Here is a 13,338-nt window from a genome sequence, read left to right on the forward strand (position 1 = left end):
TAGCAGAAATCTCGCTAATACTTATTACCTAATAGAGAGTAGGTGGAGGTGGATGAGAGAACTTCACACAGAAGAATATTATACTTCACAAGTGGTTAAAATACCCATTTATTTCGAAGGATGTCGCTAAATGAAGTGTTTTGGTTTTTTTTGGTGGGGGTGGTGTTGGGGGGCGGGGGTGGCTTTTGCAGAACCACAGATGTTTTCAGACTCATCTAATCCGACTTCATCATTTTACAGATAGCTATTTCAGGCACGATTGTGGTTTACCTAATATGTCAGAGCAGAACTATTTAACCCCAAGTAACTTGAATTTTTGTTTTGTTTTCTTTTCACACATTTTTCCTTTAAAACCTACACCGAACTCCCTTGCGTTGAGTTCAAGACATACTTTGCCTAGACCAGATTGTAGTGTAATAATAGTACTTTAGCAGGGTTTTATGGTAAAAGAGTGAAATGTTGTTTTACCTGACTGTCAGAAGTTTAGTACCAGAAAGACATTTCACATTTCCATGTTATTAAACACAAGTAAGACAGATGTTTCAGGGCAGCTGATGTAGACCTTGTACTACTTTCCTCATCCCAAATCATTGGTATCCATGTAAACATTCTGAACTGGTCGGCTGACCACATTAGCTCATCTCACATGAACGATTACAAAATGAGGTTTTGGATGCTTACGGTTAGTTAATTGAAATGGTGCAAGTTCTTTTGAACTTACCACTAGTATTTTTCTAGATTTTGTGTATAAGTGTTTTGTTTGTTTGTTTTAAAGAAAAAAGAATAAAACTTTGCTTGATTTCTTCTCTCCTATTATATGTTAGTTACTTCAAAGCTAAGGCCCTCAAACTAAGTTTTCTCTGGCTGCTTTTAATATTCTTCTCTTCATCATTGGTTTTCAGCAATTTGGTTATGATGTACATAACAACAGACTGGGAGTTTTCTTTATAGTTCTTTAGCTCAGAGTTCGTTGGATCTGTGAGCTTATGGTTTTCTCCAGATTTGAAAAATTTTCAGCCCTTCTTCAGAGATTTGTTTCTGTGCCTCCCTTCTCTAGTTTTGGACTCCAGTAACACATGGTTAAACTGCTTGATATTGTCACACAGGGCACTGGTACCCTGTTTTTTTATTTCTCCCAATCTTTTTCTCTCTGATTCATTTTCTATAGTTTCTGTTGCTGTGTCTTCAAGTTCACTGATGTTTTTCTGCTGTGTCTGATCTGCTGTTAAACCCATATTTCAGATATATTTTTTATCTTTATAATGTCTACTTGAGTCATTTCTGGTCTGTTTCTTTCGGTTTTTTTCCTGGTTTGGATCATATATTTTTTTCTTTGGTATTTTTGTTTGTTTGTTTGTTTGAGACAGGGTCTTGCTTTGTCACCCAGGCTGGAGTGCAGTGGCGCCAGCTCAAGTGATCCTCTCGCCTCCGTCTCCTTGAGTAGCTGGGACCACAGGTGCATGCCACCACACCTGGTTAATTTTTTGTATTTTTTGTAGAGATAGGGTTTTGCCATGTTGTCCAGGCTGGTCTCAAACTCCTGAACACAAGCAATTTGCCCACCTCAGCCTCCCCAGGTGCTGGGATTACAGACATGAGCCATTGCACTTGGCTGGTAATTTTTTGATAGGATGGAAAACATTGTGAATGCTATTTATTAGGTGCTAGACTCTTTTTAAAAGAAAGTTTCTTTAAATACTGTTGGATTTTGTTCTGACATGTAGGTGTTACTAAGTTGCTTGGATGGAATGTAAACCAGTATCTTTTCCAACAAGTGAGAATACCATGCTGACTGCATTAAGTAAATCCTAAGAAAGTATTAAATTCATTTTAATTATGAATTATAAGTATAGTGGCTGATAGTACTATATGACATTTTCCTAACTCGTTTTCTGTGATGCTTAATGAGTAAGGAAGGATAAAATATACTATGTTTTGTCTTATTTTAATATTTTGTTTATGACAGTATTCATCTTCATTTCAGTGTGACTTTTAAATGTTTACTGTTAGAATAATTAGATAATTTAGAAATACTTTGAAGTCAGTAGTTGTTCATTGTGTCTGTGTGAATGTATAAGGATAAGACAAATGACTTTTGGTTTTGTAATAAATGCAGATCGGAAAACAAGGGATTGTTAGCTTCTATAGAATTATTACAAGGATTTATTCTTGTACTTTTATTTGAGAGTACAGCCACATTAATTTTTCCATGTGTAGAGAAATAATTTGTCTACAGTTGGAGGATAGCACAACACAAATATTCTTCTGGGTCCCCAATGTAAAGTCTTCATAAAAGTTAGCCTTTTTATTATATGTACTTTCTTAGACCCTCTTTATCTGCTAAAGCACAGGACTCAATTCCCATGGCATGTAGATCCCACAAAGGTACTTCTTTATTTATTTTTAAAAAATCAGCTGTGCTTGTCTTTTTAGATCGTGGTGCTCCTCAGGTCGGGGGGGCTTGACATTTGGATCACTGAGGTTTGATATTATCAGTCCCTCTTCACAAAAATTCTCCTCCACTTTCACTCTGCATTGCATTAATTCATCATCCACACAGTACTGCTAGATATTAGCAAAACAGACCATTTTATATTTTTCATAGCCCTTTATTTCCATTACTTTAATTTAAAAAAAAAAAAAAACCTTTACAACCGAATTTCCTGAAATAGTTAGAATGTAGACCTTTAAAATTTCAAATTATTAGTCTTAATAGTCTTAGAAAGATTCAATAACGGATGCTTCACCCATCCAGGACGGCTGAGACGTGGCCTTAGCTTCTGAGTTCACATTCCTCCTCACCACAAAGGATGTGTTTTGAAAGAGATTTTGTTTGCTATTTCGTATCTGACTTCATTTTTCTAATTATCCTGTTATTCCCTGCTGTCTGGCTTTGATGCATTTAACTGACTAAACATTTGTGCTATAGTTCCCTGGCAGTTACCATTCTTATGTGTTAAGTGCATTATTATGAAAAGCACTGAATGAGAGCCCTATGCTGGACACTCCTGGAGATTCAAAAGTAATAAAATACAGTCTTTTCTTAGCGTTTCCTTTAAGTATATTAAGTGTGGAAATTAAATGAAAACAGAAACCTTGTAATATTGAGTTCGAAAGAATTCAGCAGTTGTTTCAAACGTTAAAAGTGCTTCCAGGCCTATACCATGCTCAGCTCCTAGGTGAGCTTCTCTCTTAAGGTGAAGCAGATGAGCAAGAACTCAGGTTCCCTCACTGAGCACAGTGACTTCCAAGGCCTGTGATACGAGTGGTATGAAGCGTTCAGTGAACACTTACTATATTCTGACTCTTTTGTTAAGTATACATTATTGGATTTAATCCTCATAGGAATAAGTATTTATAAGTCTAAGTATTTATTATCCTTATTTTGTAAATGTACACGGTAGAAATAAAATTTGTCCAAGGTCCACCCAGCTAATAGGCAGTACAGCTAGGATTTAAACGTGAGTCTACTACACCACCAAGCCTATGCTGCTTTTCATTCCAAACAGTGTTATTAACCACTGCAACACATGGAAAATAAATAAATGATTTTGGTGCTTATAGCCATGTTCTTTAATCAGTCAAATCAACTATTACACAGTGAGTGTAAAAGAAGTGGGTGTAAGAAATTTCAAGTTAATCTGTAAGTTTACACTTTATTGTGTGATGTTATGAGACTTAAATAATGTAGTTTAAGGAAATAGGTGCATTTAAAACGTATTTCTAAATTTGCACATGGTTTAAAGTTAGCTTTCAGGGCATTTAACTTGCATGTCTTGTGTGTACACATGTTTAGGAGCACATATGTACTCTCATAAAGTATTTAGAGTGGTCTTTAAAAATGCAGTTATTAAAAAATCAGTTTTTGACCTATTAGGGGTCTTTTATAGATTTCAGTACTGTAAATTTTTTATAATTCTGCAATATTTTTATTTTTCAAAAGGTAATTTCTGCAGTTTTGTCAATCTAATTCAATAATAATGGGATCATACATTTTAGAGTAGCTTTTCTCTTTCCCTCATGACTTTGAAATAACTTTGATTTTATATCAAGATATAAATGGCCAGGAAGAAATGGATTATGTACTGGATATAATTTGGAGTTATGTTTATAAGATATAAAGCATATTTATATAAATATGAAGCATATTTTATAAATGTTCAGAAAGAGGTAGACTGATGGTACATATTTGGAAAGAATTTCATGATTGATTCCTTCTGGTTCACTTTTTAAGAATTGTATTTGCTCTCAATTTGTATCATTAAATTTTATTTTGTTAGCTTTGTAGAAATTGAACTTTGTCAAAATAGTGATATTATTTGAGAAGTTGGCTAGGGATAGAGAATTGGCAGGCAGTGTTTTTAGAGAACAATTAATGAGAAATTGCATTTTGAAGGTGAAAAGAAACAATTTTCTTTTTCCTCTTTTACATCATCCTTCTCCCCTGCACCTTGCTTGAGCTCTGCACTGTGGTTTTTTTCTTCCCAATTTTTTATTGTGTTAAAATACACATAAGATAAAATTTAATGTTTTAATCATTTTCAAGTGGTTCAGTGGTATTAAATACATACATAATGTCTGCGCTGTAATTTTTATCAGAGAACTTAGGAAATGGACCTGCCATACTTTCTCAGTACTTCCTGCTTTGCTGTGTGGATCATAGCAAAGTGCTCCTATACATTCTGTTTTCTGTGTGTTTCAAAGAGAGAAAGAGGCGAGGCACTGAAGTTCAGAGCAGGACTGAGCTTGCCCACTCATCAATTAAGCTGTCAGTAGCTAGCACATAAGTACATTTTTAGTTCTGTCTGATTTGTATCTTCTAGTCCGTCGCTGTTTTTTCCTTAAGGCGTAAGTTTTTAGTTCTGTATTTCATTTGTGTTAGAAAGAGCTCTATAAACAAGAGAAACGGAAAGCATAACAGCTGTACCCACGTGGTACTCCTTGTTCATGGTAAGAGCAGCAGCAGTCACAATCATTACTCTCTTCAAGCAAAAGAAAAGTTCTCCTTTTGAGTTTTCGCAGGTAAAAATAAGGAGGAGCACAGTGCTGAAGAGATTTTTCCATACAAAAGTTTTACAAAGAATTATTTAAAAAATTATGAGTAAATTTGAATTCACTTAATTGTGTTACTGAATATTTTCCCTGCGCACTGTCTTTCATAGGCAAGAGGGCACATTGGGAGATTCAGCTTGCAAGAGTTCTGAATCTGATCCAGAAGACTTCTCCGATGAAACAAATACAGAGAATCTTTATGGTACCTCTCCCCCCAGCACACCTCGACAGATGAAACGCATGTCAACCAAACACCAGAGGAATAATGTGGGGAGGCCAGCCAGTCGGTCTAATTTGAAAGGTGAGTCTTGTACTTTAAAACAGATGTACATGAGAGGGTATGGCACTTGACTGATTCTTTCTACCATAAAGTTAGCAATTTCTTTTATTTTTAATTTGATTTTAATGCTCCTATAAAGTTCAATTTTTTTATTTTTGAATTATTACCATTAGTATTAATAAAAGAGACACATAGTTTTCCAGAGATAGAAAGGTTTGTCCTGAGTAATGGTTAAAGCCAGCAATGCACGGGCATTTGAAGATGTGAAAGAGGGCAAATGTTTCCCAGTGTACTAATCCAAGATGGCAGCTGGTTACATGGGATAGATGGCCTTCTATTCTTTCAGTCTCTTAGGCTGAAGTTTCTAGATTTCCTCTGCCCAGAAGTGGTGTATTGGGGATTTGAGGAGAGACAGAGCCAGGCTGTCTTCCCCTGGATTCCCTCTGCTCTCTGCTGGTGCCCCGGGGTGCTGTCCTTCGTGTGTAGGGCTCTCTTTTTTATACTAAGCACAGTGACCCCACACCTAACAACCATGACAGAACCTGCTTTCTACTTTTCTCTTTATTTAGGATCGTAAAGTCCACATATTGCTCTATTAGACACGGAGAGTTTCGTGCTTTTTTTTTTTTCCTTCAGCCTCCTTTTAGTGGGACGTAACTGTTCTTTTTTTGTGGTAGATGAATTGAATGATACTGCACTGCAGCCTCCTTGTACCCTACGTGATGGCCTGGAACCTTGTGGTTTTAGAATTTATCTGTTAATCTCAGCAAACCACTTGTCCTAAAACAAATGCCATATATTCCTGGAATTTATTCAGCTATTACTGCATGAGATGCGGATTTTAGTCTTCATCTTGTCTGAGAAATTTCTCCCTGTTGACCTCACGCTCATTTCTACCTCTCCCTTTCTGTAGTCTGTGTTCATTCTTCCTCTTTGTTCTGCTTCCTCTTTCTGTAGATTTCTTCCATGTATTGAGCTTTGATGGCTGTTAGTGGCATCTTCACTTTGCATTCCCATCAGAGCCCTTCCTCAAGAGAGAAGGAGGGCAAGAGAAGTGGGTTTTGTTGTGTTGATTTGCTTGAGTGAGATGCTATCCAAGGGAAGTTCCCAAGCAGGAAAGAGTCTTTCCCACAAATGATTTTTCCACATAAGATACTTCTTATAAAACTTGATTTGCTGTAATTTTTTAACCTATGGCCTGTATTTACCCCTTTGGAAATTTCCCATTGCAGTTTGTCATCTTGAAAATCATTTCTTGTGCATTTTCTCAAAAGAAATTTCTCAAATGACTATAGAAGTTTCTTATCTATGGTAGGAATCAGTGAAGTAGTATCTACTGAATCAACATTAGTTAATAAATATTTGCTTTGTGTTAGTAAAGTAAGAAGATGCCGGCAGTACACTTGCTTTTTCTTGTTGATTCATACTATTTTAGAACATGAGTTGAGAACACAATTTCTGCATTTTATAGATTGAGAAACTGAGGCCCAGGGTTTCAGAGCAACTCTTTTTAAGTCCAGAAGGCTTGAGATAGTGTCAGGACTATTTGTACCACTAGTTCTCATGGTACTCTATTTGGACTTTTTCCTAGTACAAGCAACAGTGGTTACACTTATCCGAAGGCAATATTTGAATTGACTTTATGGTCTTTCACTAATCAGTGAGACAGCCAGTCACTAGATGTTTGTTGAGGTTCTGCTGTCCTCCTGGTCTGTGTGAGAGAGAGAGGGAAGGGAAAGGATTGGCCCTTTTCTTCCACAATTTTTAAAATTGTTTATTTTATGAAATTATAGAATTTTAGAGCCGGAAGAAGCCTCAGAGATCATTTGCTCAAGTTCCTGCCATTTTTCAGATGAAGAAGCTAATGCTCACAGACCCTTTGGTTTATAGCTATCTGATAGCAGACCCAGGACACCAAAATCCTTAATAACTTATTATTTTTCTTATTGCAAAAGATTATGTGTTGGTTGCAGGAAATTCAGAAAATACAGACAAAAGAATAAAAATACCCATTAAACCCAATGCACAAAAGTAGCTTCTTTTACCATTTGTAAAAGCCTGACTACAGACTCTCTAGCTTTTTGCTATATATGTTTATGTTGTACTATCTTTACTATTTTATAATGGCTTCTTAAATTTAATGTTTTATGAACTTTTTTTGTCACAGAATAGCCTGTGCTTTTAATTTAAATGGCTGCTATATCATTTGTAGCAGCATCTTCACAGTTATCATTAGCAATTACTGGGTGCTTACTATGGGTTAATCACTGTGCTTAACACCTCAAAAGAATTATCTTTTGAATACTGTAATAATCCAGTGAGGTGTTGGTCTTATATAATACAAATTGAGTATCCCTAATCCACATGCTCCAGAGTCTGAGGCCTTTTGAATACAGACATGATGCTCCAAGGAAATGCTAATTGGAACATTTTGGACTTCAGATTTTCGGATTTGTGGTGCTTACTCGGAAAGTGTAATGCAAATATTCCAAAATCCAAAACACTTACGGTCCCAAGCATTTCAGATAAAGGACTTTAAACCTATACTTATTTTACGGCTGAGGAAACTGGCTCAGAGAAGTTTTACGGCTTTTAGTTTTAAATGTCTCAGTCACATGTATATTAGAAAGTGGCTTCACATGTATGCCAGCTGGTGAATTATTTCTTGCGGACATTCTTGTTTATGAATACCAAGACAAGGTGGAAATGGGACGCCAGTGGTAGACAAGTGGGCCATTTTAATGGTTCAGTCTTGCGTTGTGGTGGTGAATAGTCCTTGAGAATTTTATTTGTTCTCAGACTATTGCAGCACAGCATGGTGGACAAAAGCAGAATCTTGGTTGCTCGATCGCCCAGACTCCAGTCCTGGTTCCGCTACCTTCTGCATATGCAGCCTCCATATCTCGTTTTCTTTATCTGTAAAATCATCTGCCTTATAGTGTTGTTAGGATTATGTATTCCATATTAGTTATCATCATTATTATTGTAAACTCAGGATTTTTTTTTTTTTTTTTTCCGAGACGGAGTTTCACTCTTGTTGCCCAGGCTGGAGTGCAGTGGCGCGATCTTGGCTCACTGCAACCTCCACCTCCCGGGTTCAAGCGATTCTCCTGCCTTAGCCTCCCGAGTAGCTGGGACTACAGGCATGCACCACCATGCCCGACTTTGTATTTTTAGTAGAGACGACGTATCGCTATGTTGGCCAGGCTGGTCTCGAACTCCTGACCTCAGGTGATCCACCTGCCTCAGTCTCCCAAAGTGCTGGGATTACAGGCATGAGCAACCGTGACCGCTGTAAACTCAAGATTTCTTCTCAACACTTACTACTTTCTTTCTTGACTTAAATCTTAAAGCAAAATTAAATAATTACATTGTTGACATATCCTTATTAGATGGTGTTCCCATTTTTAGGACCCTGAGTCTTAGATTAAATGATTGTCTCAAGTCATGTAGCTACTGTTCCTGCTTATGTCCTGCCTGGACTACACATTTCCTTGTATGTCTTCCTAGTCCTTCGCTTTATCTCACTACATATGCTGCTAGGACATGTTTTTGTTACTGTTGCTGTTGACTGTCTTTCCTTCCTTCCATCCTTCCTTTCATCTTCTTCCTTTCTTTTCTTTCTTCTGCCTTTCTCACGCTTTCTCTCCTCACTCCCTTTTTTCCTTTCCTCCCTCTGTTCTTTCCTTATTTCTCCTCCATTCTTTCCATTGAATCAGCATTTGAGTGACTCCGTAGGCATGTACTCTTTTGGAAGATGAATAAGACCTAGTTCCAGGTCAAGTAGGGAGTACACAAATGACCAACAGTACAGGCTCATCTGGATGCACACAGGAGGCAGCACTGAGAAGACCTGGGCTTGGGAAGACTTCTGGAACAAGTGACATTTGTGCTGTGACCTCAAAGCAGAGTCAGGAAGACCAGTATTTCAGACTAGCATGTGACTCATAATAATATATTGGCCCCCTCAGTATTTTGAGGAGCTTTTTAGAATTAATTAGATTGGTCAGATTTATTTAAAAAGCTGTCCAAGGAAATGTGAACTGTTACATTATTTCTTTCTCACTGCAACAGGCAAAGGCTCTCTGAGTCATGCTATTAACTTTAGAACTGCAGTCAGAGTTGGACTCATCTTTTAAACAAACAGTCACCAATAACATTTGCATTTTTCAGATTATCTATTGTTGTGTAACAAACCACTGCGAAACTTAGTGGCATGAAAGAGCAATTATTTTATTGCTCATGATTCTGTGGTTCAGGTGTGTAGGCAGGGCACAGGTCATCCCTGTCCCAGGATGTCTGGAGCCTTGGCTGGAATAGCTCAGTTGGCTGGAAACATCCTGGCTTGGCTGGGGCCCTAAGTCTGAGCCCTCATTTTTTTGTCCGCATAGTGTCTGCTGGATCTCAGACGTCCACGATGGCTCCCTCAGTGACATATGTGTGTTAACTTGGGCTGAGAGGACAGGAACAGCTGAGGGCTGCTGGCAGTTTTCTTTCCATATGATCTTCCTCATGGCTAGCCCAGGGTGGTCCCTGGGTAATTGGACTTCTTACATGGCAGTTGTCTTTCCTCAGAGCCAGTGTTTTGAGAGACCGAGGTGGAAATCGCAGGCCTTCTGAGGTCTTAGCTTCCGCGGTCGTGCAGCGTCACTTCTGTTGTGGTCTCTTAGTTCCATGAGGCTGGCCCAAATTCACTGTGGGAGGCGACTGCTCAAGGCAGCGGTACCAGGTTGGGTTTGTCGGTTACTTTGGGAGGTTAACTCCTACATGCATTCATTGTAAAGCTTTGGGGAGTTAGAATCTGGTCAGTCATACTGTCTTTGCTTCCCCTAGCCCCGAACCTGCAAAAATGCAAAAAAAACATCAAGTGCATCCCTGAAGGAATGTAAGGACTCAGAAAGGTAACTGAGGGGACTATTTAGAGGAAGAGGTATTAACCAGCAATACTGGCTTTTTAGCTTTGGTAGCCATGCTCATGAACTGATTATACAGGTATGATTCTTGAAATGTTATTACCGCTGTAGGCTCAGAGTTGCTACTAATGTCATGTGTTTGTTTTTTATAATTGTAAATTCAGATCTTGAGAAAATTGGTAGCCCTAATTGTGGTGCATATGTGTGATTAGACAGTTGACTCATTGAAATTGTTTGATGGAATTATAATAGTGCTAATTTCCTGCAAATCATTATCAGTGACATGTTAGAATGGGAAATTATGGACAGGAGAAATTAGAGGTAAAACATTGGTACTAAGAAGAATGCCTATATATTAATAAGCCTTTAGTTTTTTAAAGATAAGAGAGATGCACACCATAATGCAGCATTATGGAATTTTACAAAGTTAGTTGAATTAGAACATCCAATATATAACTGCTCTTTTCTACCTAGTAATAGGTGGAGGTCATTGTTCTGTGTAAGCACATTTAAACTAAGATATTGTTTGGATCATTATAACCATGTTCCCTATAGCGTGTTTCCATATTTTCAAATAAAAAATACTGTTGTGGGGAGCATCTCTGTTCATTTATCTTTACTCATATATGGAGTATTTTTGTAGATTAGATACCTAGTGGTGGAATTGCTGTATTGAATGGTATGTGTGTTTTAATTTGGTAGATATTGTGCATGTCATTCTGCAAAAGGACAGTTCATTTTGAAACTCCTACCAACAATGTATGAATACCTTGTTTCTTTGTCTTTTCTATATTATTAATGTTTAAGAATCTGCCAGTTTAGCTGTTTAAATTTGCCTATTTCTCATTTTATATTTATCTTTACTAAGGAGAATATAGATGGGGATTGTGGTTGAATGCATAAGGCCAGTATGAAATTTACTGGAAATATGAGGCTACATACAAGTACTATATATAGACATTTATATGGTGTGTGTGCAACCTACACACACACAGATATATACAGCTTTAGAAATGTCTCACTTGAATCACAGTATTTAATTGAATGCAACTATTTACAAAATGTGAGGAATCAAAGAGAGTTCAAATTATCAAAGCCCTATTACTTTATATTGCAATCATGAGGCTTGTGGGTCCCCGGAAACTGAATGCAGATTTTATTATGTGCATGTGTGCATTTTTGTAAGGAGTCCATAGTTTTCATCAGATTCGCAAATGTAGTCTGACCCAAATAAAGTTAAGAAGCATTGACCTAGGTAACATTTACCATGAATTTAACAAAATTGCTCATCCTGACATGAGTTGCACTGAAAGGATAAAGCCATCAGATGCATAGCAAATTCAAAATGAGTGCAAAGGCTACAAGGTCTCTTCCACACTAGCCAAGAACAGAGATATTCTCCCAACTCCACATTTGCTGGTTTTACAGAAAATGACTTTTTAAAAGGTCACAAATGTCAACAAGTTTGTTCAGTAAGATGATATTATCTTTGTGCAAATAGGGATAGAAGGGAGGCAGTGACTCCTGTGAGGTGCACCCACTTTCTCCCTATTGATCAAACACTGTTCTCCATGCCGCTGGCCAGTGGGTTCTGCAGGTGCAGTTAACCTCCCTAACCTGTTGATGTTGAGTTAATGAAAGGGAGATTGTCTTCCACGGGCTGGCTTAATCAGAAGCCTGGGAGCCACCTGGAGGAGAAGGCGAAGCAGCCATGGCCAGAGCATGAGTAGGAGAAGGCTGTGGGTAGGAGAAGGCCAAGGTGGAGCAGAGCTAGAACTGCTGCCCTGGAAGAAGGGCCTGGTGGCTTCCAGCCCAAGAAACAGCAGGAGGACCAGCCCTACCTCCAGCACCTGCCCGAGGGACATATAGCTCTAGGACTCACTTTCTCAGGACCCAACCTGACTACCTATCGGCAAGTCCATGAATGCTGACCACGCTGATGCCTTCCCAGCACCTGTCTGTGGGTAACTATCTCTAACAGGAGCCCCTGGGGGCTGGAGTGCAGGCTACTGGCCTCTCTAGGCTGTCAGTCATCCCTGGTTCCTCCCCTAACCCTGCTGAGGCCCAGGACCCTCAGCCCACAGGCATCTGTGAGGGAGCAAGGAAGTGAACCCCTGAGATATGGCCATTTGCAGGGCTGTCGCATGGAGGACGTGCCTCTAGGGGCTCAGCTGGTATGGGGGCAAGGGTAGGGCCGGGAGCCTGTTGTGGGCAAAGGCTCCAGAGAGGACCACAGCCATCGCAGCAGCAGCTTTAGATCTGGTGACTTTCAGGAGCACAGGAAATCATCTTCTTGATGCCTCTGGGACATGGCCCCCAGGTGCACTTGGGCCTCAAGTGGGGCTGCCGTGTGTAGCTACTCCCACTACAGCTTGTGCAGGGCTCTAAGCTCAGTGCCTTGTCTTGGATCTTTTAGACCAGTGTGGCTGTTACAGAGAGAGTTGATTAGCAGAAACTGGTATCTCCACTTCAGGTGTGTACTACTTGTGATACCAGATGGACAGAAGGTGGACAGACTCCACCCATGGACAGGCAGATGCTCTCAGGGAGGGTAAAGGCCTTCAGTTATTATTTCTTTTTTTTTTTTTAGAGATGGAGTCTTGCTATGTTGCCCAGACTGGCCTGGAACCTCTGGACTCAAGTGATCCTCCTGCCTCAGCTTCCAGAATAGCTGACCCTCCTGGTGCGTGCCACCACCACAAGTTTCAGGCCTTCTTTTAAAGGGCTTTTATGTGATTAAGTCAGGCCCACTCAAGAAAATCTCCCTTTTGATTAAACAAAAATGAGCTGGCTAAGGACTTTAATTATATCTACACAGTCCCTTCTTAGCAGCAGGATGTTAGTGTATGTTTGAACAGTGGAGAGAAGGTGCTGTGTACTACAAAATGGCTGCTGCGTCTCATGGCCCAGCCTTCACCAAAAGCTGAAAATTCCTGTTTTATTGGGTAAACTTTCTTAATTTATATGATAGTCTTAAAAAAGGCATTTTATCTAAATACTGTGTTTGAGTGTTGGGTAAGGATGATTAGCTCTGCATTACCTGGAAGTCTGCTATCTGACGTCCCAGTTGATGTAACCTACGAGGTAAACTCG

At 39.0% G+C, this 13,338-nt stretch overlaps 1 protein-coding gene across 14 annotated transcripts in view; it reads left to right on the plus strand.

Annotated features, from left to right (window-relative positions):
- MAP3K4 (mitogen-activated protein kinase kinase kinase 4) overlaps nt 1–13,338 on the plus strand; it is a 127,953-nt gene that overhangs the window by 37,792 nt on the left and 76,823 nt on the right. For 8 of the 14 annotated variants that reach the window (XM_063666808.1, XM_063666813.1, XM_063666818.1 and 5 more), the window contains exons 2-3: nt 5,163–5,353; nt 12,836–12,928. In XM_063666808.1, coding sequence (XP_063522878.1) covers nt 5,163–5,353; nt 12,836–12,928 — 284 coding nt within the window. The remainder of the gene's footprint in view (nt 1–5,162; nt 5,354–12,835; nt 12,929–13,338) is intronic. The other 6 variants (XM_063666817.1, XM_054490487.2, XM_054490489.2 and 3 more) reach the window with 1 other exon arrangement.

Source organism: Pongo pygmaeus, chromosome 5 (assembly GCF_028885625.2).
Source record: "Pongo pygmaeus isolate AG05252 chromosome 5, NHGRI_mPonPyg2-v2.0_pri, whole genome shotgun sequence".
NCBI lineage: Eukaryota > Metazoa > Chordata > Mammalia > Primates > Hominidae > Pongo > Pongo pygmaeus.